Source organism: Hermetia illucens, chromosome 3, assembly GCF_905115235.1.
Source record: "Hermetia illucens chromosome 3, iHerIll2.2.curated.20191125, whole genome shotgun sequence".
Lineage (NCBI taxonomy): Eukaryota > Metazoa > Arthropoda > Insecta > Diptera > Stratiomyidae > Hermetia > Hermetia illucens.
Genome location: NC_051851.1, coordinates 88,832,092 through 88,859,437, shown reverse-complemented (window position 1 = coordinate 88,859,437; position 27,346 = coordinate 88,832,092). Strand labels below are relative to the sequence as shown.

The following is a 27,346-nucleotide window of genomic DNA, read 5'->3' as shown; positions in this document are numbered from 1 at the left end:
AGCTTTGCGAAGCAGACTGTCATCAATTTTCCCCTGACATATTGTCCCCAGCCCCTTCCATTCTTCTTCGACTTCAGTTTTCTTCCTTCTCTCATTGGTGAGTGCCTTCATTCTTTGTTGCGGTATTTACGGCAGACCAATGTTAAGCTCGGCTCCCCTGCCTATTTTCATTACTTCTCTCTTCTTTGGTATTAGCACGTGGTCAACAGATCCAAAAACCTGGCTACCATTTCATCCTGAAGGAAAATGATTTCATAAACAATAATTAAATTTGATTATATTTATTGGAAATTATCATTTCAAAGAAACATAAAACGAGTAATATTATCTTGTTTTCATTTCGTAGCAGTGGATGCGCCTCCAGCTGCGACAGGCCGCGATACAGAGTTTACATCCTTGGTAGGTGTGTGAGCAACCTTAGATGAGCTTTCTTCAGTTTCGTTGTCAGCGAAAATAACTCGTTTCTTCTTTTTATTTTTATTGGATGATGCTGGAGATGATTCATATGCTTTATCACTGGTGGCTAATATAGATGCTGGCTTTACAGGCTCTAACTGCTCAGGAGCGGCTTCTTGAATTGAATCTTCTTGAGGCGCAATTGCTGCCGCCGGTGAAGGTTTCTCGTCAAAGCTTTGTGGAGGGTTTAAATCGTTTTCAGAAATTTGTTCCGATGCTTCGAGTACGCCTTCCGCCGGGATAACCGCTTCAGAATTTGGTGCATCTGTATCTGCTGGATATTCATTTCGTTGAGGGACATATGAATCAGCAATAAATTGACCATTTTCGTCGTATTGATAGTATTCTTGAGGTACTTCCGAATATTGTTGCTCCTCATACTGAGGATTGGAATACTGTTGCGTGTTGGAATCATAATCAACCTCATTTGCCGGTTCTTGTGGATCATAACCATACCCAGCTTCAACAGGAGGCATTTGAGTTTGATCAAGCGTATTTTGACCTTCTGAATTTTGTGAATATTCCCCAACCGGATAAGAGTTTTCGTAGTTTTGATTGTAGCTTTCATACTGCTCCTGATTCACAGTGTAATTCGTGTCAGGATATGAAGGGTACTGCATATCAGAAACCGTATCGTAGTTGGCCTCTCCTTGCGCTCCATAATTCTGATCATTAGTCTGATAATAAACCTGCTCCGCAGTCTGCAATTGGTCATAGCCCTGCTGTTGGTCTTGACTTTGCTGATAATTATAGTCTGAATAGGTAGCTTGCTGCCCTTCAAATCCGTACTGCGAAGTATCTAACGTTTTCGTGTCGTTTTGATAATCCACGTTCTCATAATTCTGAAACTCATGACCTTGCGTATCATAATTCCCCTCAACCGCCAGTTCAGGGTCATGGTCGATTTGATTTTGATTATACACTTCACTTGATTGCTGATTAGCATCTTCTTCGGTGAAGCTTCCCGTGGGCTGTTCAACATCGCCTTCGTTCTCATTCTCCCCACCATATTTTGATTCAAATTCCTCCATCTCATTCCTAACTTTCGCTTCTGATTTTTCCTCCCTTGAGTTAATTTCCGCGGAATCCCCCACAGAATCAATCTTCAAATTTTCGGAGAAAGCTTGCCCCAGCTTCTCTAAATTCAACATTCTGTCTGGTAGAGAAGTTGTGGGGGTGATACGCTCTCCGTAGATTGCATTCTCAATCGTTTCAATGGACAGTTTTTCCTTCTTCTTAATGTTGTTGGGAAAATAATCCGCTGGGGTTTTCTCCGCACGCCCGGCGTGGCTTAACGTGCCGGCGACGTTGATGGTGTCCTTGCCACTTGACATATTGTCGTCTTTTACCTTTTCCGCCATTTGTGCGGATGTCAACTGAGATTCCATCGCATCCATTATTTCGCCCTTTATTACTGACATATTTTTCCCTTCAATAGCGCACCTTGCTTGCGATTTCTCGCTTGATTTTTCGCCTCCGTTGCCGTCACCGTTTTCCTTGATGCCTTTGTCATACAACTTCGCCAACAGCTTCCCGAGAGCTTCATCTCTATTGATGGGATGTAATTTATCCAACGTAAATGGCTCAGACTCAACGTCATGAGGATAGGAGCGCTCTTCTGGCGGCAGAGAGACTCCACTCCCCTGGGATAGGGTCGTGGTATCGCGCTCAAGACTACATGACCTAGTAGGCCCTTGGGTTTCATTTGATCCTTCGCCTTCGCCAGGATGGTGCTGTTGTTGGGACGGAGGCCTATCTGATTTCAAGATGGCGTTCCCCGCTCGGGATGCCACTCCGTTATTACTATCAAAATGTGATTCGATTGCTTTCGGGTCTTCTCCAGCTTTATAACGGCTCGAATCAATCGAAAGTCTAGTGTCAGCAAATAGAGCACTCTGATTGTGGGGATCCGGTGGACTAATTCCGGCCGTGGTGGCAATAACATCTTTGACATTAGGCCTCAAATTGACTTCCCATCGCTGTTGTTGGTGCCGCTGCGGAATGACGCCTGGAGTAGATACAATTGTGTCCTCGGGGACGATGATGGTGTCGTCGTGTCGATAAGAATCTAATTCAGGCATACTTTCGAAATTCCTTACATCCACTGCTGGGAGTGTAAATGCCCTTCTCATTTTTGGTGAGTCGAAATCGGCTGAATAGCTCAGATTACTATTTGCGATGGGTACCATTGATGGCGATGGCGACGACGGCTGGTAGTTGTAGTTGCTGTAGTTGAAAAGAGCATTCCGCATCGTTCGAAATTGGAGAATTTTGTTGAAGTAGAGTTCATATTGTACCTGAAAGTAGATGTAGAATGAAGCAATTTAACGATTCTTATCAGAAGGGAAGTGGCGTGGGTTCATTCTGTGTAACGAGTTTTCCTGTATTCTTTCCGACTTGAATGGAAATATTGCTTAAAATTAGTCCAAGGGTGCTTACAGTGATTTACGTTGATGGCGAAATGATTTCGTAACTTCGTTTCAGGAAATGATCCAGCGACCATTGCAAGGTGACCTTAAATTGCGACATTTGACTTGGATCCACAAGGCAGCCCGTTTACTCAGAACCGACTGCGCTTCATCTTACGTAGTCTAGATTGCAAGAATATCACAGATTCTTCAGTTTGATGACGACAACCCTTGCTCTAGAAATTAGCTCGAGTTAACCTTACCTTATTCAATTTTCGATGACATCATGTGCCAAGATAAACGCTTGAGTATTGACGTCCTCGAATAGCAACGCGGGTATCACGCCTGTATAACGTGTTCAAGGATATTATCACCGCGCACTATTCCCTCACTCACTTCAAACCAGTTCTAAGTGAGAAAAAAATTCATAATTCCGTTGTCGAAATGAACGCATCAGTTCACACCTACAATTCGCTCTTAATTTCTTCTTCCGAATTTAAACGAATTTTTATTAGATTCACAAATTCGAAAATATCAAGAAGTTTAGTTTGTCTCCTTGTCCTTTCTTCCTTGTCCTCAACAAAATTTTAATTATGTACGCCTACCATACAGTGGGGGTTGGCTCAACTGGATTTCAAATAAAAAGGGATTTTCATTTTGTAAAACAGAACCTTGTTAAAGTAGGTCCAATGTCATGCATTTTTCTCAAAAACTGATATTCCGATTGTCACGAAATTTGATGAGATAGTAGGAACTGTGAACGGTGACACATGCAATAAGTTACGTCTCTCTACGTTGAGCTTAAAGGGGGTTGGTCCTGAGAGGTTTCGACTAGTACTCATACGAAGTTGTAAAGGTGGAGAATGCGGGGGTTGAAATGGACCCATTCTCAGAAACTACTCAAACGAAAAGTCTGCAAAAATTGTGAAGCTGCCTAAGGTGTCCAGAGATCAAAATACCCTTCACATCGATAGCCACTCAAACTAAGTTAATAATAGTATATTGGTATTTTTTGGGAAATTTATTAGAACACAGATTAAGAATTCGCAGTAATATCGATTATACTATGCATGATAAAGTCACAGTAGCTCAAAGTTGTTTTTTCCATGTAAATTTACTGCAACCCAAAATACTAAATATTAGGATCACCCTAAAGTGAGTACTTTGATATGCTAAATACTTATACATTACAAGCTACGTACAAATTTAATAGTTCTGGACTCAAATATACTTACACAAGGAATACACCAAACCTTTCATACCTGAAGCGCCGAGCATCCGGTTTCCGACTTGTTTTATGTTAATTTGTAGGAACGTGCGAAAATTTTCTAGTCTTGCAGATTACTCACTGATAAAGCTGCAGCTTCGTACAAAATGCAAGCCCAAAAATGGGAAGAGGCAGAAATTTGAGGTCCGGTGCAGATTACCGACTGGAGTTGTTTGATTTGCACGGTGTCCAAACCGCTAATGGTGGGAAGGTTCGACGTCCTTCACCATAATCTGTGGTGACCATTTCATCAGTTTTGCGTAGGAAGCGGACAACAATTCCAGTACTCGCCGAGGCCGTCCGGCTGAAGTCTCCGCCGAGATTCGGGACAAATTCCAAAGAATTTCCGGAAGTGGATCCTATGTGTAAATCAACCCTATGCTCTCCAGCAACTCCGAGACTTCTATCTCAAATCAGTGATGACATTGGATATCGAATGTGTGCTGATATGTTGCTGGTGCAGCTACTTATGTTGGTGGTACAGTTGAGACTGCCAGATTCCACGGTCAGAATATTCGCTTTCGCGTTATTGGTTTGAATGACCGAAGAGATCAACCACGAAATATTCGTCTGGAACGTCGGTGTGACTCACTAAGGCAAGACATTGCTAGACTGACTCAAATCCGCTCTGCCCATTCCAAGGTTGCCGGAAGTATTCCACCCCCAGTGAGATACCTGTAATTGAAACTCCGAACGCACTAAAGAATAAACTTTCTGTTGTATGCAGATGGTTGCGACAATATGGCGAAAGTCAGTCTAGACGTGCCGAGAATACAACGTACGTGAGGAACGAAAGGAGTTTTTTCAGTTCACTCAACGAATCCCAACAGAACGTGCAGACAGTACAGTTTTTGGTAACGGAACCGAAAGAATATTGGGGTTGACTTTGGGGGTTACTCGTCCAGCATGCCCAGTGGATCACCGCGAAAGGCACCCGCCATGTCACTGTGTTGGACATGAGTTTTGCGGATGTTACCGAAGAGGAGGTTGGACGAGTCATAAACAGCTCGAAAACTGAGGGACCCAGGTTTGGATTGGGTGCAGAACTACTGTTATGAAAAGTCCACCAGCATACATGGTCGGTTGGCACACAGCGTAAATCTAGTCATGAGTCGGCCGGAGGAGTTTCCACCTTTCCTCACTGCGGAGAGTACTGTTATTATCTCTAAGAAGGATACGGTTCAGGACCCCGTAGACACAAGACCGATTACTTGCTTACCAGTCCTCTACAAATTCATTAAGTGCATTATTAATGAAAGGGTCACTGGGCACTTCCAATCTGTGGATATCACCGCCTCGGAGGCGGGGTTTTTTTCGTGGCCACTGAATGATGCTAGAAGATATAATTTTAGTAGTAAAGTAGCACCTACGTGTTAGGTGCGAGCTGACACGCTTGATGCACCTAGATGGCATCAAGCTATATGCTAACGACCACCTTAAAAGTCTGTTACGAATAGTAAACATCTTTAGCCGTGATATTTGCATGGAATTTGGATTAGACAACTGTCGAATCGAAACCATGCGCCAAGATCATCACGAGCCGCATCTAAGCTTTAACCGACAAAGACTTCTACAAATACCTAGGAATACGAATTCTGCAAAGAACCCATACTCGAGTTGGTTATCTGAAGGATACTCTACTGTCTGAATTCCAGTGACGTGTAAAGCTGGTGCTGAAATCACATCTCTCGGGGAATAACAAAATAAACGCAGTGCATATCTTAAAATCCCTATATATATTTTTATAGGAATGATGATGTTGAAATGAAGGTCCGTGAAAAGAAACGCCTCTACCACAAACTTCTCGACGATAAAACGCCTGCTAATTGGCAAATTTATAAGAATGCCAACCGGGAAGCAAAGAAAGCGGTCGCTGTCACCCGAGCGAACCATTTCAAAAATCTTTACCATAAACTGGAAACTCGGGATGGCGAGAGAGATCTGTATCGACTTGCTAAAAGCCGTGATGAACGCACACAGGATATCGAACACTTCTGTTGTGTTAATGACAAGAACGGTACTTTGCTTACCAACCGTCGAGCCGCAACGGATAGATGGCGAGAATACTTCGAGGAGTTTTCAACTGAAGAATTTGCTCATCCTCCACTTCCACAATCATTGCCGACATTTGGACCAGTTCCACTAGTCAGCGCAACTGAAGTCGAGGAGGCAATAAAACAAATGAAATCGGGGAAAGCAACAGGACCTGACGACATCGCATCTGAGCTCTGGAAAGCGAAGAGCTGGGACCGAACACTGTGGCTCAGTGAATTCAGGAAGGAAGAACACCATCTGACTGGCAACAAAGTACCACTGTTCCAATATGGAAAAAGAAAGGTAGCCCAGCAGAATGTTCGAATTACCGTCCGATCCGGTTACTTTCCCATACCATGAAGATTTTTGAATGCATTCTTGACAACCGTATTCGCGAAATCGTTAAAATAACCGTGAATCAAGCCGGATTTGTCAAGAACTGCGGAACTACTGACGCAATACACGCTGCATGGAGAAACACCGTGAGAAGCATCGCCCTCTTTACATTGCCTTTCTGGATCTAGAGAAAGCGTTTGACCGTGTACCACACGAACTCATCTGGTATGCTTTACGACAACACTTCGTGCCAGAAGAACTCGTGCGCTGGGTTCAATTGCTCTACCACGATCCGAAAAGTAAAGTTCGAAGTATGGCGGGTGTATCAAAACCGCTTCGTGTCTCTGTTGGAGTTCATCAAGGAAATGCCCTCTCACCACTCCTCTTTGTCCTTGTTATGGACACCGTCATACGGGATATCCAACGTCCAGCGCCCTACACACTGCTTTATGCAGATGATGTTTTCCTAGCATCTGATAGCAAAAATGATCTCGAGCAACTTGTTCAAAAATGGAATGATCGCCTCATGCAACACCGTCTCAGATTGAATTTAAACAAAACTGAATTTTTGACGACCGATCCCCATGAAACAGGCACAATCACTGTCAGCGGCAGTGATCTGCCCAGAACTGAGCGATTTAAATACCTCGGGTCAACGCTATCAGCCAATGGAAAACTGCGTTATGAAATTGCTTCACGCATTAACGCAACCTGGATGAAGTGGCGTTCCACAACTGGTGTCCTTTGTGATCGACGTATCAACGAACGTCTCAAATCTAAAATTTACCGCAATGTCGTCCGTCCAATCGCTCTCTATGGTTCTGAGTGTTGGCCGACCATAAATGGTAATGGAGACGAAGATGCTACGTTGGACTAGTGGCGTCACACGTTTAGATCACATCCGAAATGAGGATATCCGCGATCGTTATGGGGTTGCACCGATCGTGGAAAAGTTGCGAGAGAGGCGTCTTCGATGGTATGGTCACGCAATTCGTGCAAACGAGAATTCACTTGCAAAGATTGGTCTGAACATCGAAGTCGATGGTAAACGACCAAAAGGCAGACCTAAGCAACGGTAGCTTGATGGGTATTTGAAAGCCTCGAGATTGCACCCAGATCAGGCATTCGATAGAGCCAAATGGCGAAGCCGATCACGACGAGCCGACCCCGCTTGTGAACGGGACAAAGGCTGAAGAAAAAGAAGAAGAAGAAGAAGATTTTTATAGTAAAGAGTAGGCGAGTCAACTTCACTTAACTTGGAGGATCGATCTTTCTATCCTCTGAGTGGGGTGAAGTCAGACCAAGGGCGGATCGATGGAGACAATGAACGGTAAACACGGGAATTGCCTTTGGCAGCTATTCGGCGATTTGCATTTGGAGAACAGATGGCTGGAGATGTCTCCGCTGAGACGGAGGATTTATGTGTGCCATTGAGGATGCAATATCTATCTTAGAAAAAGAAGACGAGGCAGACTCTGCCTGAGATGGGGCGATGGCGTAGGTCAGGAGGTCAGACAGTGTTTAGGGATATTGAAATGGTGGACCTCGGCGCAAACCCGGGTGTCTGGAGTTCCTTATCAAGGCAAACCTAGACCGGATACTAGTTGCTGCGCCGTTGATGATGATGATAATTCAGAATGCTGTGATCGCCACCCGAGCTTATAAAAAGCTCATCATGAAAGAGCGGGCGGGGGGCGATCAGTGCAGAATGTGTAGTTCGACGTTAGAGATTTTGGACCATCTCATTTCTTGCTGTACTGATATGGCACCGATGCAATACACGCTCAGGCATAATGCTATATGTAAGGTGATTATGATTATGATATGTATATACATGGACTGATCACGGGAACATGTCCGGTTTATTAATATGAGCCGCAAGCAGTACTTGACAGTTCTGCTTTCAGCATGTATTGAGACCAGCAAGTTCTAACTGATCGGCACATATCACATAACAAGTTTGACGTGCTGTAGGTTAGCAAGACGGGTCGCTCTGCGTATATTTTTGATGTTGCTATCCCCCGTAATATCAACATTGAAGCGAAATACGTGGAGAAGAAGGTGAAATATGAGCCACTGGCGCGGGAAATCAAAGAAATTGGACATCTCGAGCATAATATTGCCAGCGACAGATATTGTACCTAAATCCCTCAAGACTTCGTTGATGCCCTGGGACTCTTACATACCATTCTGGAAATCTGTTCGATTTGGCGGCGAGTTCTCGACGGATTCTCTCACTAACCTACCGCCAGCCACCACCACCAGAGCCCCTCTATCTTTTAGGTAGCAAAATGGATACAAGATTACGACGGTTTGCACGGAGCACTGGCCTATACTGGATTATACTGGCGGGCTCGTCATACCTACAATTCGGGCACTGGCCCAGACCCGCCATACCCTACAATTAGCATTGCCGAAGCAGCGGAGAAGAGCGAGAAACTCTCAAGCAGATCTGAGTCGGCTGAACTCCGCCCCTGGCTCTTGCCACAGCAGTCATGGTCTTAGGAATTTGTAGCATTTTCGGAGCGGCACTAATACCCACCTACCTACCCATGGGTCTGGATGGGTCAAGTGGTTAGAGGGCTGAGCTGCCGTAGCGTGTACCATAGAATTTTGCCTTCAAAATATGGAATCTGATCGGGTGATAATGATAAAATTGGAAAACATTTGTCTAAAAATTAGGGGAGTGGAGTTTATAGGATTCATAGTATAAATTCCAGGGAAGGACTGAATTATGAGATGCGTTTATTGCAAGTGTAACTTCTCCCGCCATAAAAAATAGTCTCTCACTAATTGGTTCTAAGTACAGGGTACGGCAGCATAACTTCCTTTTTTAAACTGCGCGCCACTCAGTTAGTTGATGTCATAGCGGAGCGCTAGTAGTCTCGTTCAAGAGGGGATACTGTAAAGTTTTGTCCCGACAAGGTTCAGTCGCTATCATGCGTTGGAATAGTGAGGAGCGTGCCTTTGCCGTTGAGGTTTACTTTTCAAGCGGATGTTCGGTTATTGCAACACAGCGTGCATGTCGGAATCGCTTTAATTTAGCCCCGTTGGCTCCCGTCCCAGACCGCAAATCAATTGTTACATGGGTCACTACATTCAGACAAACTGCAAGTGCGAAAAAAGGAAGAACTGGAGTACCTCGGCCCGTTAGATCACCTGAGAACATTGAAGCAGTGAGAGCGTCAATGTTGCGATCACCACGGCGTTCTGCGCGCAAACATGCATCTGCCCTTGGGCTATCCGATCGTTCTGTGAGAAGAATTCTTCGTGATGATCTTCATTTTCATCCCTATAAGATGGCGATAGTGTAGGAACTTTCAGAACGTGACTTCAATTCTCGGATGAACGCGTGTGAGCTTCTTCTTGATGTCGTTCCCGAGGGTGCTATTGTCTTTTTTAGCGATGAAACCCATTTTGATTTGTATGGGTCGGTTAACAAACAAAACATGCGATACTGGGCTGACACCAACCCTCGAGAATTGCATCAAAAGCCTTTGCATTCACCCAAAGTCACAGTGTGGTGTGCAATTTCTTCAGCTCGAATTATTGGTCCCTGGCTTTTTGAGGAAAATGAGGTTACAGTGACAGTGAATTCGGACCGGTATGTAAACATACTACAGAATTTTTTTTCCCACGGCTAGAAAATTTGGATTTGGGGGACACTTGGTTCCAACAAGACGGTGCAACAGCACACACTTCAAGAGCATCGATGGCTGTTTTGAGGGAACACTTTCCAGAGCGCCTTATCTCAATTAGAGGCGATTTGGAATGGCCGGCACGCTCTCCCGATCTGTCCCGTGTTTATGTGAACCGTCCAAGAAGCCTACAAGATTTGAAGACCAACATCCAAGAAGAAATTGCCAACATAATACCTGCTATGCTAACAAGAGTCATGACAAACGCCAGAAATCAGTTTACGCAATGTATGGAGAATGGGGGACGTCACCTAACAGATTTGATCTTCAAAACAATGTAAATAAAAACTTTAGACATGTACCTACATTATAAAAAATAAATAAATATTTTTCGATGCATACAATAGTTTTTATTGAGTTTTGAAAAAAGGAAGTTATGCTGCCGCACCCTGTATATGCTAACAGGTTGCAGATGTCTTGACTACCGCGATATCAAGTGAAGACTTCCAAGGAAAAAGAGAACAGCGTCTTATACAATGATCGTGGCGCGTTTGGTGAGAGCATTGCGCACGGAGCCGGTTCCGGCCCGTGTCCAGTTTCAGGGCGAAACTGAAAAGGGTTAGAATGCGGCTAGCATGATTCGCATCCTACAAACGAGCGTACACCGAAAAGTAATAGCTTACGAGTTGCTCGTGTAATTCGCCAAGGAGGTAAAAGCTCATATGGCGCTAATCATTCCTGTCGTGACTTTTGGGTAGGAATCACTGGCATCGTCGATGGAGGGGTGGCGAGTTTTTGAAGACTTCTTGCCAGGTGACCACTAGTATACCACGTTTGAAGTAGTTGATGATATTTGTCGGCATCCACCAACCTGAAGCACCCCTTGCGCATGGAACATCGTGAGGAGGAACATCAAGAGATTTATCGAAGCTCTTGGAACAAGCAGAGTCGCGCTGCAGGGACCTAGAGGAGGAGGGAGGTCACACATAAGAAACCTTCTACTTGGTGGACGGCGGAAATAGCCGAAATTACCTCCCTGCAAAAGGAACGTCATAAGCCCCGCCGCTTGGAACGACGTTAGTACTCTCGCGAGGGGGAATGCGCCACAAAAGCAGAGTACAGATCAGGAGATAAATAAAAGCAAAGCTTGCGGTTGGCAGATCCTAGTCAACGAGGTAAATGGACATCCGTGAGGACCATTTAACCCGCAAATTCGCGCTCTGCAGAAACCCTACCTACCGACCAGATGAACCACATTATACAGGCATTATTCGAAAGAAATTTCTTACCGGTTCAGAGCAACAGCGCGGAAGACGTCTAGGATTGCGCACTTTTCTCCGCTATGAAAATTAAGAAGATGCTAAATCCTGATGGTATCCCTAGAAAAATATGATATATGAACGCTTGACTGAGGGAGAACATTTTTGCTTGTCACATATGAAGAGATTTTCTGAGAGACCGCTCCATGCTGTATGAGAAGCTAGAGGGCCAAAAGAGGATTATGTTGGGAATAGCATAGAGAGTCTACTAAGACTCGACATGCCAGACGAGTCGCACCTGGTTGGTTGTCCAGATGTTGCGGGACGACACTGTTGGATTCAGCCTTGGGCTGGAAAAAACGGAAGTTATCTTGGCCAAAAATAGAATCCAATCCTTGCATCCCATATTGATAGACGACTTGATTATAGACCCAAAACCAACCATTACTTGGATAAAGAGTTCAAAGAAAAGATCATGGTTTCAACAAATTTTCCAGGTGTTTTTTTGATATGTTTCAAAATTATTTAAACTATTGCCTCTGTGGTAGGGAATTTTCGCTATTATCTACTCACTCGCTCTTGGATCTCGAATTTCCAGAATTCTTCTATAAGTGCAATAAGCGGAACTTGTATGTACTGCGATGAATGGTTTTACGAAGAGATAGTTAAGCTTTTGTTTGGAGCAACAGTCGGTATTTGGTAGGCAGATCTCAACTGCGTCATCATGGACGGGGTACCAACAGTTAATGTCCTGGATAGTTTTGCAGTCACCTGCAAGCTCTTTCGTGTTGCAATATACGGTCCAAATAGCGTTATTATTTGCGGAAGCTTCTGAGCCTTACTTTTTGTGACGAAGCACACAAATATACAAAATTTGTAAAGGTATCAGGCCTCAAGCGCGCTACGTTTTCCCCAACACCCGACGAAAGTAATGAATTTGCCTCCGAGTTTCCATAGTTAACTGCATCTTACAGCCCCATTCCGATAGCGGCAACAATCTGAATAGCACAATAGGAACGAATTTTTAATGATCTCCATGGTGCTCATCTATATTTGCGAGCATGTTGAGTTTGGGGTCTTGAAAAGCTGCACTTCTCTAAATAAATTCGGACGCAATACGTAAACAAAGGATAATCTCACTCGAAGCCGGTGTCAGCGACTCTCTTAGTGCGCACATTAGGAAGAGGACGTCTAAATCTACTGTGCCACACGTTATGTCGACTTCAGCATTTAAATCGTCACTACTGGCTCCACCATCTTTTTTAAGGCGCGTCCATTACCACCGCAAGGTTCAGATTTTGTAGACCTACAGACAGCTCTTGGTCGTCGCTACTTCACATGTTTCCTAAACCCAATGGTAGAATGGGAGACCCTGCGGCGATTAAAAACTTCTAAATGCCCAGACGATTCCTGACTTCCACGATTCCACTCGCGTCCTCTATCACAGACGGCCGTATTTTCTTCATCTTGGACTTGATAATAATAATAATCGTTGGCGCAACAGTCCAAATGAATTATGGCCTTGAAGTGTGCTAGAGTATTTCATTCAAGTATGTAACGGTACACTACAGGACACTGTGGGAGGCAATGTGGTCAGCATTGCACTCGCCCGAGATTATTACTCTGATTTGACTCAGGTACTCATTCACAGCTGAGTCGACTGGTATCCGACGTCAAATCACGATACAAATGCCACTGCTACCAATGAGATTTGAACCGTGGCCTTCCGCACGACAGCATTATACTCTAACCACTGAACTATCCGGACACACCGTGGACTTAATCAGAGCATATCGTCATCAGCTCCAGAAGACATTCCGAAAACGGCAATATGAACTTTTGGACCTTTCGAATACACTAAGATAACTTTTGGATGGTTAAGAGATGTTGGATATTATCAGTTAACGCAGTGCAAAACTTCAAGAGATTCATCCATTCATTGACTCTTCCCAGAATGTTCACAGAATGTCCTTTACGCAAGTTACTCCCCACGCCACCTCCTTTGGTTTCAACAAAGAGGTTTTGATTTCAACAAAGGTGTTTTAGCGAAAAACTCCCTCGGCTCGGCTGCCGCAAGTTAAAATGGAAGGGTTGCGTTCCTGAATACATTTTCTTCCAGGCCGCCGCAAACCAAAATGGACGGGTTAGTTTGCTAAATGCATTTTCTTCTTAGTTGCGCCAGCGACACTCTCTTGGATGTGCATCCCACGTCTATTAAGGACGTGCGTTCAGGTGTCGAGACTATGGTGTGGCATGGCATGTCAGCCACATTAGTGGCGGGTGGTGGCAGCTTCAACTTCTGCACTGCGTCCTTGCGTGGATATAGCAATCTGTGGGTATGAAGGATCGACCAAATGTTGAGTACAGGGTCGTTGGCGAGTCTCACGTTCTCTGCGTCTATCAGATCTACGGGATTTGCTGCAAATTCCTCTCGATTCGCCGTCCGGAGGACAAAAAAGGGCAAGACTTGCGACCAGGAAGGGCCGTTTTGGCCCATTCCTGCAACCTTCAACGTTGTGTGCAAGCGACCACCTGTGGCACGTAGTTGCCCAATAGCATTTGAACCAGAAGCGTTTACCTAACTGGATGGAGGACTCAAATTGCATTCTCTGGTCAGTACAATTACAGGCACACCAAAGCATGGAATTCACTATCGACAGAGGAGCTTGGTGCAAGATTGTGTAAAATGTGAACATGTCGGTGATTTTGAGGCAATACCCTTGCGAGACTTGCAAAAGGCCCATTATGTTGAAATGGATTATGCGGAAGCGTTTGCTGGACAGATAAGACGTCTACCTTTTTCCTCACATGTTTTGTAGTTTTGGACTTCTGACATGCAATGAACTGTAGCCAGAGAATTAATGTCCTTGTATATCATGAAATACTTGCTGGCGGAAATCAGCCAAAGTATATGGCCATGTTCCCTTGTCTTGTTTTGTCTGGTTGAGGGCCTCTGAAGAAATACATCATCCTTGTGCGCCTCCGCGAGTCACAAAAAATCAACGGAGACAGGGATCTTAACCACTGCAACACGTAGAAAAGCACCACAACTACATTGTCCTTTCCAGACACGTATTCAATGTTGGAAATGTACTGGCTGTTAAAGATCAGATGTCGAAGTTAGCGAGGGGAAGTTGACAACTCTGTTTCAAAACATCTGTGAACACTGTAAACCACCCGCCATCAAGGGAATACCGGAAGTAATTTACTGCGAGGTACGCCCCTAATAGCTAACGATCTTAGATGCTGTGGGTCTATCGGGCGGAGTTTAGTTCCTTGGAAAAGCAACTGCCACATTTGGTTCCCCTTTTGGTGAAGCTGAGCACCTACACAATTTCGGAAGTATCAACGAGTCGGCTAACGGGCGCATCTTACTGAGAGAATGCCAGAAGTGTAGCTTCCACCACCTGCTGGTTGACGATCTCAAACGTCTGGACAGCCTCTGCGAGAGTCTTTGGTTTCTAGACCGGCTTCAAGCAGAGATTGAAAATGCACTCGAGGTGCTATAAACGCTCGGACTCAGAGGAAGGCGTGACAAGAACATCATCCAAATTAACGAAACAATAGAGAACGTTTAAAAAGCCACATTATGTTTAAAAAGAGACAGCATAAGGGAAGAAATCCTAGGCAGACTGCAGAACGTATAAAACTATCTATATGGAAACAAGCGAAGCAATTCGAAAGCCCCTATGCAAGAATAGTAACAACAATAAGTCGGGAAGCCGGAAACTGGGCGCTTCAAGTATCAAAGGTTTTGTTTGCTTCTTGTGTGAGTATATTTGAGTATAGAACTATCCCATTTGTACGTAGCCCATTAAGAATATGCATTTAACATATCAGATTTAGTACTTCGGGTTGTAAATTTACACGGTAAGGCGACTTTGAGCTACTGTAACTTTGTTACTAATAGTATGATTTTGATGAAACTTGGAGATAATATACTTCATATTATATTTTATACCACTACCAACTTCAATAACTCTGACATAAACTTCAGGGGGGTTTCACTCAATTTTCCCAAAAATACGGTAATATACTATTATTAACTTAATTTGAACAGATATCGATATGGAGAGTATTTTGAGGCCTGGATACCGTATAGAGGCAACTTCATGATTTTTTTCAGATTTTTCGGCTGGGTCGTTTCAGAGAATGGCTCCTTGAAAGAAATCATCAGTTTGCGCCTCTCCCACTTCCCGCCCTTTTAACAAATCTCAAAACTATGACCGGCTTCCAAAAGTACTAATCGAGACCTTTCATTTGATACTCCACATGACTATATTTGGTGAAAAAATGTTACACCCGCCTTTTACATGTATGGGGACCCCAACTAAATCTCAACGCAGGAGGCTATCGCTCACTGCATATCTGGGGGTCCACAGGTCCCACCTTCTCACCAAATTTCGTGTTAATCTGTGTAGCCGCTTCTGAGAAAAGTGCCTGTGACAGATAGACAGACAGACAGACAGTCAGACAGACGGACAGACAGACAGAAGGGCCCAAAGTACCAAAAGTAGTAAAGTCCGCTAGTGAACCGAAACTCAAAGAAAATAAGAACGATGGTTGGACTAAGGTCGTGAATAAAAAAAAAATAAAAAACCAAAGGTGCGAATTCGCCCGGAGTCAATTGTAATCTCCAGCAAAGGACATCTTACATATGCGGAGATACTGAAGAAGGTGAAATCTGACCCCGACCTAAAAGACCTAGGCGGAAGTGTCAGTAAAATCCGGAGGACCCAGAAAGGGGATCTCATGTTTGAGCTGAAAAAAACCAGCGTGGGAAAAACTGAAGGCTTTCGTAACCAAGTTATAAACTCACTTGGGGAGAATGTCGCGATTCGTTCCCAAAAACATGAGGTCGATATACATTGCAAGGATCTCGATGAGGTAACATCCAGAGAAGATATCTGCACTGCCTTGAAGGAACAATTCAAGTTAGAGGAATTCAGGGAAGAATCGATTGTGACCCTAAGAAAAGCTTACGGCAGTACTCAAACGGCCACAATGCGACTGTCAGTGGAGTCAGCGCAGAAGTTGTTGGCCGTGGGGAAAGTTCAAATTGGATGGGTTGTTTGCCGATTAAGGGAACAGATCTCTTTAAAAAGGTGCTTCAAATGCCTAATGTTTGGCTACTTCGCGAAGGCATGCACTAGCAGCATCGATCGATCCGATCGATGTCGAAGATGTGGGGAAAAAGGACATATTGCCAAGGAGTGCAATAGAGACCCCAAATGCATTTTGTTCGAAGAAAAGTCCCTCCGGGATAACCGGCATATTGCAGGAAGTGGTAAATGCCCAGAATTTAGGACGGCGTTAACTGCAGTGAAAAAATGAGGTTAATACAAATAAACCTTAACCATTGCAGGGTCACACAAAATTTGCTTGCGCAGATCACTTACGAATCTGCGATGGAGATTGCTATCATTAATGAACCGTACAGAAATCTTGACGGTAGTGTATGGATCACAGATTGGAGTGGTGGAGCGGCGTCAAGCCATACAATATAGTATGGGTCAGGCGGCTAGAGGCTTTGTGTTGGCAAAACTAAGCGGTATATTTGTATATAGCTGTTACGCCCCACCGAGCCTTACACTCCCTGAGTTTGAAGACCTACTAGACGATCTTGCTCACGACGCAAGGGGACGAAGTCCAAAGGTGATAGCCGGTGACTTTAATGCATGGGCTATCGAGTGGGGCAGCAAAGAAACTAACGCAAGGGGGCGGTGCTTATTAGAAGTATTCACCCCGTTGGATGTGGTGCGTATTAGAAGCATTCGCCCAGCTGGATGTGGTTCTGGCCAACAAAGGCGATATAAACACTTATCGAAAAGGGGGAACTGGTTCAATTGTAGATCTGACTTTTGTGAGCCCTGCGTGACATGGCCTGGCAAGTTAGTGAGGACTTCACGTACAGCGACCACCAGGCTGTCACCTTTGACCTAAGGACGGAACCACAAGGCAGGAGACCCGCACCCCGGAAGCCGAAATCCAGAAGGACACCAGGATGGTCTGCCAAAGCGATGGATGAGCAAACATTCATGGAGGTATGGCTAGACTTGCCTAGCAAAGCAGGCACCTCCACGAATAGAGCTTTCCATGTCACACAGAGTATCTCTAAAGCATGCGACGTGTCGATGCCTAGGAGATGCTCATTCCCCAGTAGAAGACCCAATTATTGGTGGAATAGTGAACTTGCCAGCCTTCGATCGATTTACCACAGAGCCAGACGAACGGCTCAGAGGGCAATAGGTAGGATCGATCAGGGGGAAGCTCGCAAGAACCTCACTCTCGCCATCCAGCGGAGTAAGAGGGAATGTTTGAGGAGCTCTGTTCGGAAGCGGACATAAATCCGTGGGGTAGCGCCTATAAAATCGTGACAGGACTATTCAGAGGCCGATCGTCTCCGCAGATCACGTGCCCTATACTCTTGTTGAAAATAATCCAGGGGTTATTTCCCCAGCAAGAGAGGGGTACTGACACCTTCCAGCGCCCTCTGAATGTGACGCCGATTCCACCAGTCACCAGGGACGAGCTGATGGAGATCTGCAGTCGAATAGGCGACAGTAAAGCCCCGGGTCTGGACGGCATAGCGAATAAGGCCCTCAAACTTGCCACCAAATGTAGACCGGATATGCTCGCGGAGCTGTTCGAAACGTGCATGTCGGAGGGTATCTTTCCTGCACCATGGAAGCGGCAGAAGCTGATGCTGTTGCCTAAGGCTGGCAAATCTCCAGGGGAACCGTCCTCCTATAGACCCATATGTCTTCTAGACACTATGGGGAAAATGTTGGAGCGGGTCATTTATAATAGATTACTTCCAGTCGTCGAGAGCCAAGGGGGCCTTTTAGATAGGCAGTATGGGTTCCGTAAAGCCAGATCAACCATTGATGACATCAAAATGGTTACTGGCTTCCCCGAAAATGCAATTTACGGAAGGGTTTGTACCAGCAAATATGGCGTGGTGGTGACCCTGGATGTGAAGAATGCATTTAACTCGGCCAATTGGAACCTTATACGAAAGTCTCTGGTGACGATCCGTGTTCCCACCTACCTTGCCGCTATTATCGATAGCGGACACTCTGGTATGATACCGTTGATGGACCTAAAGAGTACGTTGTCTCCGCGGGTATCCCACAGGGCTCTGTACTGGGCCCACTACTGTGGAACATCATTTATAATGATGTACTCAGCCTCCCGGTTCTGGAGGAGGCCACGGTGGTGGGCTACGCCGAGGATATAGCACCGGTTGTGGTCGCAAAGCATCTCGAGGATGCTGAGTTGTACTCAAGCGAAGCTATCAGTGTTGTTAAGGCTTGGTTAGGGAGTGCTGGACTGGCACTCACGGAGGGAAAGTCGGAAGCAGTCCTCATCACTAAGCGCCGCAAAAGAAATTACGCCTGCATTAGAATCGGGAATCGGATCATCACTGCCAAGCCGGCCATCAAATACTTGGGGTGATGATAGACGGAGGACTTAATTTTAAGCAGCACATAGAGCATGCTTGTCAAAGAGCATCCACCACGAGCATTGCTCTGGCAAGGTTGATGCCGAACGTAGGAGGCCCGCGGCACACTTACAGGCTGCTCATAGCCAGGGTGGTGAGCTCTATCATGGTGTATGCAGCCCCAGTTTGAGGGAAAGCACTACAGGTTTTAGACAATACACATAAATTGAGTACGGTTTACAGAATAACATCCCTAAGGGTGTGCTCTGCGTTCAGGACCGTCTCAGACGATGCAGCATTTTTCATCTCGGGAATGATGCCAATTGACATCCTGACAACCGAAATAATGAACATTTATAACACCAGGTCCATCTCTCCCTTATCGCAGGTGAAAAAAGTCGAAAGGGAGGGATCCATAAGCAGATGGCAACAGCGATGGGACCGGTCAGAAAAGGGCCGTTGGACTTACAGGTTGATCCCTTCTATCGGGGAGTGGCTGGAGAGAAAACATGGGGAGATCAATTATAATCTCACCCAGTTTCTCACCGGCCATGAAGGATACCGTCAATACCTGTCCAGGTTTAAATTGGACACCTCGCCTAATTGTCCAAACTGCAGGGTCTCAGAAGACCCAGCGCAAGTTTTCTTCCAGTGTCCTAGGTTCGTGAAAGAAAGAAAGAACCTAGAGGAAACTCTAGGTGAAGTGCTATCACCGGAAAATTTTATCCGGAGAATGGTAGCCTATCAGAAAGGCTGGGATGCGATCAAGGAATTGTATTTCAGGATAAATTGCGAAAAGCAGAAGAAGTGAGGAAGACGCGGTTACGAACCCCGCGGGTAGACGAAAGGAGACCTAGCTAAAGTAAGCTAACTCCGCCCCGTGATGTAATACCAAAGGTGGTTCCACGGGGTAGGGGGGAGTCGGGGGTGATTTTAGTGGGTAAAAATCCCACACTCTGGCATGCCCAGGCCAGAGTCTTTTGAAGATTTCCACCTCCTCAAAAAAAAAAAAAGACAGACAGACATTGAACCGATTTTAATAAGGTTTTGTTTTACAAACAAACAAACAAAACCTTAAAAGGGCTATAAGAAAACGAGATATTTTCAAAACCTAAGTGCGTAAACATATAAATTTTACCGGGAAACTGAATTTTAATTCTTCATAATTCGTTTTACGAATGATAATTGTCATTGTTTAGGCTAGGAAAACACACTAAAAAGGATTACATTGAAGCGAAAGCGAACCTCTATTGCCAGAAAACTCAAAATTTGATAAAATGCAAACGTGACTTTCAGGATTTAATATTCAATTTGAAGAAATAACATTCTAATCTTATTAATTTTTTTTTTTAATTATTATTTTTTTTATTCTGCATACATCAGTATTTCGAAAGTCAGATACTGTCATCTCAATACCTTTCACAATTGGACACGCATCCGGTTTCTAAAATATCGATGTAGTAAGGATGAAAAATAATCGCAACAATCATTTAATTCAGAAAGCACTTTTGCAAATGTTTTCTTCCGTTAAAAATTATTCAGGAGAATGACTCCAGTTCGGAACACTGTACTTCCGAATTAAATATGAAATTTTCCGCCTCCTTGTTTGCAAATAATAAACGATTCACCGATTCTATCCATCATCAACAAAACTGATGATGCGCAATATATAATCAAAAGGACCGTTAGCAAAGCATTGCAAAAATTCAGGTGAACCGTTCGAAGGACAAAAGCGTTCATTTACCTTTAATATTTTCAAGCGCTCACTCCTTGCAGCCAAGGTGGCTGCTTGTTGATCAATCCTTTCGAGTGCTCTCACCAAGGACTTGTTTCGCTCGTTACGTTCACTCTGCTCTCGAAGGAATTGCTGATACTTGAGTCGACTCTTAGCCCTCATGACCCGCTCGCTAGAAGAAACACAATACATATTTAGCACCACTCAGAATAAATCCAACTTCATTTGAGTCAGTCGTTTTGCTGCCTTACTGTTCCCTTCGCCTCTTCATTATATTTTCAAATTTTTCCTCGAGCTGCTGGCGACGTTCCTCACTGAAAAGGGCAATGCAAAAAGATTGTTAGGAATTTGCGCTACTCGCTATGAGCTACGTAGATATTTGCAGCGAGTTCTATGTAATCTGCTCTTACCTGCGTCTGAGCTTCTCATTAAGAAGTTCCACTTGAAGCCTGTAGTTTTCTAATTCACTCTGCGGATACATCGCTCTCGTCCTTTAAAAGTATTTGCACAAAATCAACCTGATTATTAAAGTACTGAATTCACAAGGAAGATGTGCCTTGAGTTCACGTACCAACGACAGTTACTTATTGACTGCACCCTTCGCCGACCAGGACATATGACACAGTTTCAGACTGACACGGGTGCCAGGTAGAGCATGGAACAGGTGTAGATTGTCGTTACAACGAATATCGATTATTTTCCAAAAAAAGGCGAAACAAGGGGACTTCCAACATCGACAAGGTCACAACAATTTTTCGGTTGAGAAATTCGCCGTGAAGGCAGCTGGCTTGTCTACGTAATATCCAGATAAAAGTCTATTTACACAGACCAAGCTGGCTCAGCTATCTTTGATCCCGGAGAGAAATTTCATGTAATTTTTACTGCTTTGTCTGAGTAATAATTCCTTTGAACTTATCTTTCTTCTGCAGTCTCGTTATGCTATTAATAGTCGGCATATCGTTTCGCATTACCATAACTCTTACGTCGCGTCAACCATAATTTCCTTTGAAAATATACACCAATAACAACCGGGGCTCCGGAGGTTTGTTTATTTGGTTTTCTGCTCCACATCCTGGTAAAGGAGGAAAATAACCGCCAGGAGCTTATTTCTCTGTCCTTTTTTCGCGAAATCGATTTTTTTCTGAGGTAAGACACTCGCCACATGCATATTTAAAATGCAATTACAACCACTGTTGCTAAAATTAGCCACCGCCATTCCTTCCGCTTTCCATAAAGGATGAATAGGGAATAATATGAGGCTTCAAGAGTTCTTGCAGCAGGTACTTAATCATGAACTTACATATATACATACCATCGTTTCTTAACGGGAAATGTGTTTGGGGCCCATGCCCTGAACAATCTAATAATGATGTAGATCTGTTAAAGGTTAATCAGGTTCAAGCAGTTTCATTAATAGGCGCAGAAGAGAGGGTAGATCCGAAAATATAATATTTCCCCTTAAATGAACTCCAATATTCGGAGAAAAAGCACAATTGAGTCAGAAGGTCAGAATAGATAGTTTATGGTGCATTGTATTATTCGATGAGTTGATTGTTTCGCATGCTCAGAACCACGAAGGCAGAGGTAGTCCTCCCATTAGAAAGGCGGCGGCGGGTAGACTTCCTGATTTGCTACGTAGCGAGTGAAGCCCTACAGAATAAGCGATCGGAACTGACTCTGGGAAGAAAAAGAGATTTTGATCCTCTCGCGATTCATTAAACAAGTCAGAATACCGGAAGCTCGAGCTTCGGGTATAAAGGTTTTGTGTTCTTCTTATGGAAGAAACTTCAACGCACATTTTTCTATCCCTATATAGCTATAAATCCGATGTCTTCCTTCATGTTTTTCCAAACTACAAGCAATACGTACATATTACAGACAGATATTATCCTCGCCCTAACCAAACAAACTGCATACTTCCTAATACTGTACATATATATGCACGTATATAAATTGATCGTATCCATATTTCCGATCTACTTCGTGCACAAAAGCATACTTATGTACACATATAGCACGTATATCAGATACGGCTTGTTTAATGTACAAATATATCTATCTGGAAGTGGACACTACCCGTAAACTTCATTAGCACGCATATACTATATACCTACATACACACTGTTTGGAGTAATTGATATTCATATACAAGCGAGTAAAAACTAAAACAAAATAATTCTTTGCGACCCAATTCATAAGAACTCATTTCGATATGGTATTGATGAATTTTTATTTGATGATGACGTCATGCAGGTTGTAGAGTGCACGAATCTCACAAAAAATGCCAGAGTTTCACCCCCTATAACTTTGTTATAATAGTTGGATTTTCTTCCAACTTGGCCAGTATGTGCAGTATGTTCTTCATTACACCTGTGCCCAATTCTGTACTTCTGGGATGAACATAAGGGGGTTGCCGGGTAAATTTCTAAAATGTGGAAATATACTATTATTAACTTCATTTGTGCAAATATCGAAACCGAATATATTTCGAGGCATAGATTTCGTAGGAATGCACCACTGTGATTTTTTTCATATTTTTGGGTTGGGTAGGTTCTGAGAACGAAACCTGTTACACTTTTTCGGGGTCACATTTTGAGCCCTCACTCCTTTATGTTTCACCCAATATCAAATACGGAACCAATTTCGAAAAGTACTAATTGAGACCTTTCGTTTGATACCCCACATTGCACCCTCCATTCACATGTATGGGGAGCCCCTCTTAAACATAACACAAAATAACGCCACTTACTGCATGTAAAGGGAACACCAGATTACATACCCTCACTAATTTTCATGACAATCGGTCTAGCCGTTTCCGAATAAATCGGATGTGACAGACAGACAGACGAACATACGGACAGACAGACACCGGCTTGAGAGCGGTGATTGGACTAAGGTCCTGAACAAGAATAGAGACAAGAAACCAAAGGTGCGAATTTGCCCGGAGGCAATTGTAATCTCCAGCAGAGGACATCTAACGTATGCGGAGATACTGAAGAAGATGAAATCTAATCCCTGATCTAAAAGACCTAGGCGGAAATGTCAGCAAAATCCGGAGGACCCAGAAAGGGGATCTCATGTTTGAGCTGAAAAAATCCAGCGTGGGGAAAACTGACGGCTTTCGTAACCAAGTTTTAAACTCACTTGGGTAGAATGTCGCGGTTCGTTCCCAAAACCATGAGGTCTATATACAGTGCAAGGATCTCGATGAGGTAACATCCAGAGAAGAGATCTGCACTGGCTTGAAGTAACAATTCAAGTTGGAGGAATTCAGCGAAGGATCTATCCTGAGAATCGTATAGTGGTTCTCAAACGGCCACAATGCGACTGCCAGTGGAGTCAGCGCAGAACTTATTGGCCGTGGGGAAAGTTCGAATTGGATGGGTTGTTTGCCGGCTAAGGGAACAGATCTCTTTAAAGAGGTGCTTCAAATGCCTAATGTTTGGACACTTCGCGAAGACACGTACGTGTGGGGAGAAAGGACATATTGCCAAGGAGTACAATAGAGACCCCAAATGCATTTTGTTCGAAGGAAAGGAGGGAAGGGATACCCAACATATTGCCAGAAGTGGTAAATGCCCGGAAGGCGTTAACTGTAGTGAAAAAATGAGGTTATTACAAATAAACCTTAATCATTGCAGGGTCGCACGAGATTCGCTTGCGCAGACCATTTACGAATCCGCAATGGAGGTTGCTATCATTAATGAACCGTACAGAAATCTCTACCGTGGTGTACGGGTCACAGATTCGACTGGTGGAGCGGCAATATGGGCGTGTGGTCGCCAAGCCATACAATATAGTATGCGTCAGGTGGCTAGTGGCTTTGTGTTGACAAAAATAAGCGGTATATTCGTATATAGCTTTTACGCTCCACCGAGCCTCACACTGCCTGAGTTTGAAGGACTGTTGGACGATCTTGTTCACGACGCAAGGGGACGTGGTCCAAAGGTAATAGCCGGTAACTTTAATGCGTGGGCTATCGAGTGGGGCAGCAAAGAGACTAACGCAAGGGGGCGGTGCTTATTAGAAGTATTCGCCCCGTTGGATGTGGTTCTGACCAACGAAAGCGATGTAAACACTTATTGGAAAGGCGGAACTGGTTCAATTGTAGATCTGACTTTTGTCAACCATGCGCTGGCATGTGACATGTCCTGGCAAGTTAGCGAGGACTTCGCGTACAGCGACCACCAGGCAATCACCTTTGAACTAAGGACGGAGCCACCAGGCCGGAGACCCGCACCCTGGAAGCCGAAACCCAAAAGAACACCAGGATGGTTTGCAAAAGCGTTGGATGAGCAAACATTCATGGAAGTGTGGCTAGACCTGCCTAGCAAAGCAGGCTCCTCCACGGATAGAGCTCTCCATGTTACACAAGGCATCTCTAAAGCATGTGACGCGTCGATGCCTAGGAGATACTCATTCTCCATTCGATTCAGAGGCCGATCATCTCCGCAGATCACGTGCCCTATACTCTTGTTGAAAATAATTCAGGGGTTATTTCCCCAACAAGAGCGGGGTACTAACAGTTTCCAGCGCCCCCTGAATGTGACGCCGATTCCACCAGTCACCAGGGACGAGCTGCTGCAGACCTGCGTCGAATAGGCGACAGTAAAGCCCCGGGTCTGGACGGCATAGCGAATAAGGCCCTCAAACTTGCCGCCAAATGTAGACCGGATATGTTCGCGGAGCTGTTCGAAACGTCCATGTGCGAGGGTATCTTTCCAGCACCGTGGAAGCGGCAAAAACTGGTGCTGTCGCCTAAGGCTGGCAAACCTCCAGGGGAATCGTCCTCCTATAGACCCATATGTCTTCTAGACACTATGGGGAAAATGTTGGAGCGACTACTCTCAGTCGCCGAGAGCCAAGGGGGCCTTTCAGATAGGCAGTATGGGTTCCGTAAAGCCAGATCAACCATTGATGCCATCAAAATGGTTACTGGCTTGGCCGAAAATGCAATTCACGAAAGGGGTTGTACCAGCAAATATTGTGTGGTGGTGGCCCTGGATGTGAGGAATGCATTCAACTCGGCCAATTGGAACCTTATACGAAAGTCTCTGTTGACGATTGGTATTCTCACCTACCTTGCCGCTATTATAGGCAGCTATTTGCATGAGCGAACACTCTAGTATGATACCGTTGATGGACCTAAAGAGTACGTTGTCTCCGCGGGTATCCCACAGGGTTCTAGGCCCACTACTGTGGTACATCATTTATAATGATGTACTCAACCTCCCGGTTCTGGAGGAGGCCACGGTGGTGGGTTACGCCGATGATATAGCACTGGTTGTGGTCGTAAAGCATTTCGAGGATGCTGAGTTATACTGAAGCGAAGCAATCAGTGTTGTTAAGGCTTGGTTAGAGAGTGCTGGACTGGCACCCGCTAAGGAAAAGACGGAAGCGGTCCTTGTCGCAAAAGAAATTACGCCTGCATTAGAATCGGGAATCGGATCATCACTTCCAAGCCGGCCATCAAATACTTGGGGTGATGATAGACGGAAAACTCAATTTCAAGCAGCACATAGAACATACTTGGAAAAAAGCATCCACCACGGTGAGTTCTATCATACTATATGCAGTCCCAGTTTGGGAAAACGCGCTGCAGGTTTTAGGTAATGCATATAAACTGAATGTGGTTTACAGAAGAACAACCTTAAGGGTGTGTTCTGCCTTCAGGACCGTCTCAGACGATGCAGCGTTCGTCATCTTGGGAATGATGCCGATTGACATCCTGGCAACCGAAATGATGGACATTTATAACACCAGGTCCATCTCTCCCTTATCGCAGGTGAAAAAAACCGAAAGGGAGAGATCCATAAGCAGACCAATCAGAAAAGGCTCGTTGGATTTACAGGTTGATCCCTTCCATCAGGAAGTGGCTGGAGAGAAAGCGTGGGGAGATTAATTATAATCTCACCCAGTTTCTCACCGGCCATGGAGGATACCGTCAATACCTGTACAGGTTTATATTGGACACCTCACCTAGTTGTCCACACTGCGACGGGGTCCCAGAGGAGCCAGCGCACGTATTCTTCCAGTGTCCCCATTCGGGGTTGGATTTAGTGGGTAAAAATTCCGCACTCTGGCGTGCCCAGGCCAGAGTCTTTTGAAGGTTTCCACCTCCTTAAAAAAAAAAGACCCCGATTCGATTCTAATAAGATTTTCTTCCACACAAAACCTTAAAAAGCACTTGTCTTAACTCCTTGGTACGAAAGTAACAGCAAAACGAATCTGAATTTGAAAACTTTTTGTATTCTGGTTCTGGAGGAGACCACGGTGGTGGGTTACGCCGATGATATAGCACTGCTTGTGGTCGCAAAGCATCTCGAGGATGCTGAGTTGTACTGAAGCGAAGCAATCAGTGTTGTTAAGGCTTGGTTTTTGTATAAGAATATTTACTTGTAGTGTATAGGCGTTTAGTACGTCCGAAGCCAATCGCTCCTATCAGCACATATGGCCCGGGGCTAAAATCGGCACTATCTGCTGAAACTAAAGTCTCGCCTATGGGTAGGCATCTATCCTCGGACAGCAAACAGCCTTCGGGGAAACCGCTTCCGCGCAAACTGCCTCCGGGCAAACCAGCTTGAGGCAAATCACTATCCACGGGCCGCGCCGAGGTTGAGGGGAGAGGTGCACCCGGGGCAACTGAAGCGGTCTTCCAACGATCCCAATTTTGCGGACACAATAAGTGGCCGCTTGAATGCAACTCTACATGAAATCCGGAGTTGGTGCCTTCACAATGGACTGACGGTCAAGTGGGGCAACTGCGCAC

The 27,346-nt window shown here is 44.7% G+C and overlaps 1 protein-coding gene across 4 annotated transcripts; it reads right to left on the bottom strand.

Annotated features, from left to right (window-relative positions):
* Window positions 1-334: 334 nt before the first annotated feature.
* Window positions 335-21,169, bottom strand: LOC119651639. 4 transcript variants are annotated; one of them, XM_038055309.1, is made up of 5 exons: window positions 21,149-21,169; window positions 20,988-21,068; window positions 20,829-20,891; window positions 20,587-20,749; window positions 335-2,753 (listed from the first exon to the last, which is right to left on the bottom strand). In XM_038055309.1, exons 2-5 carry the CDS (start codon window positions 21,056-21,058, stop codon window positions 336-338), a joined length of 2,715 nt encoding a protein of 904 aa, XP_037911237.1. In that variant the 5' UTR covers window positions 21,059-21,068; window positions 21,149-21,169; the 3' UTR covers window position 335. The 4 variants fall into 4 exon arrangements, with proteins under 4 accessions (XP_037911237.1, XP_037911240.1, XP_037911238.1 ...); XM_038055312.1 differs by lacking the exons at window positions 20,587-20,749; window positions 20,829-20,891; window positions 20,988-21,068; window positions 21,149-21,169 and adding exons at window positions 3,128-3,272; window positions 3,329-3,560; XM_038055310.1 differs by lacking the exons at window positions 20,587-20,749; window positions 20,829-20,891; window positions 20,988-21,068; window positions 21,149-21,169 and adding exons at window positions 3,128-3,272; window positions 3,333-3,560.
* Window positions 21,170-27,346: the final 6,177 nt, after the last annotated feature.

Excerpts from the sequence above, each read along its gene's own strand:
- LOC119651639 (XM_038055309.1), bottom strand. The coding sequence starts at position 21,058 with ATGTATCCGCAGAGTGAATTAGAAAACTACAGGCTTCAAGTGGAACTT. Across the intron at positions 20,750-20,828 it reads ATGAAGAGGCGAAGGGAACA|CGAGCGGGTCATGAGGGCTA; the intron begins GTAAGGCAGCAA and ends TGTTTCTTCTAG. Across the intron at positions 2,754-20,586 it reads AGCGCTTGAAAATATTAAAG|GTACAATATGAACTCTACTT; the intron begins GTAAATGAACGC and ends ATCTACTTTCAG.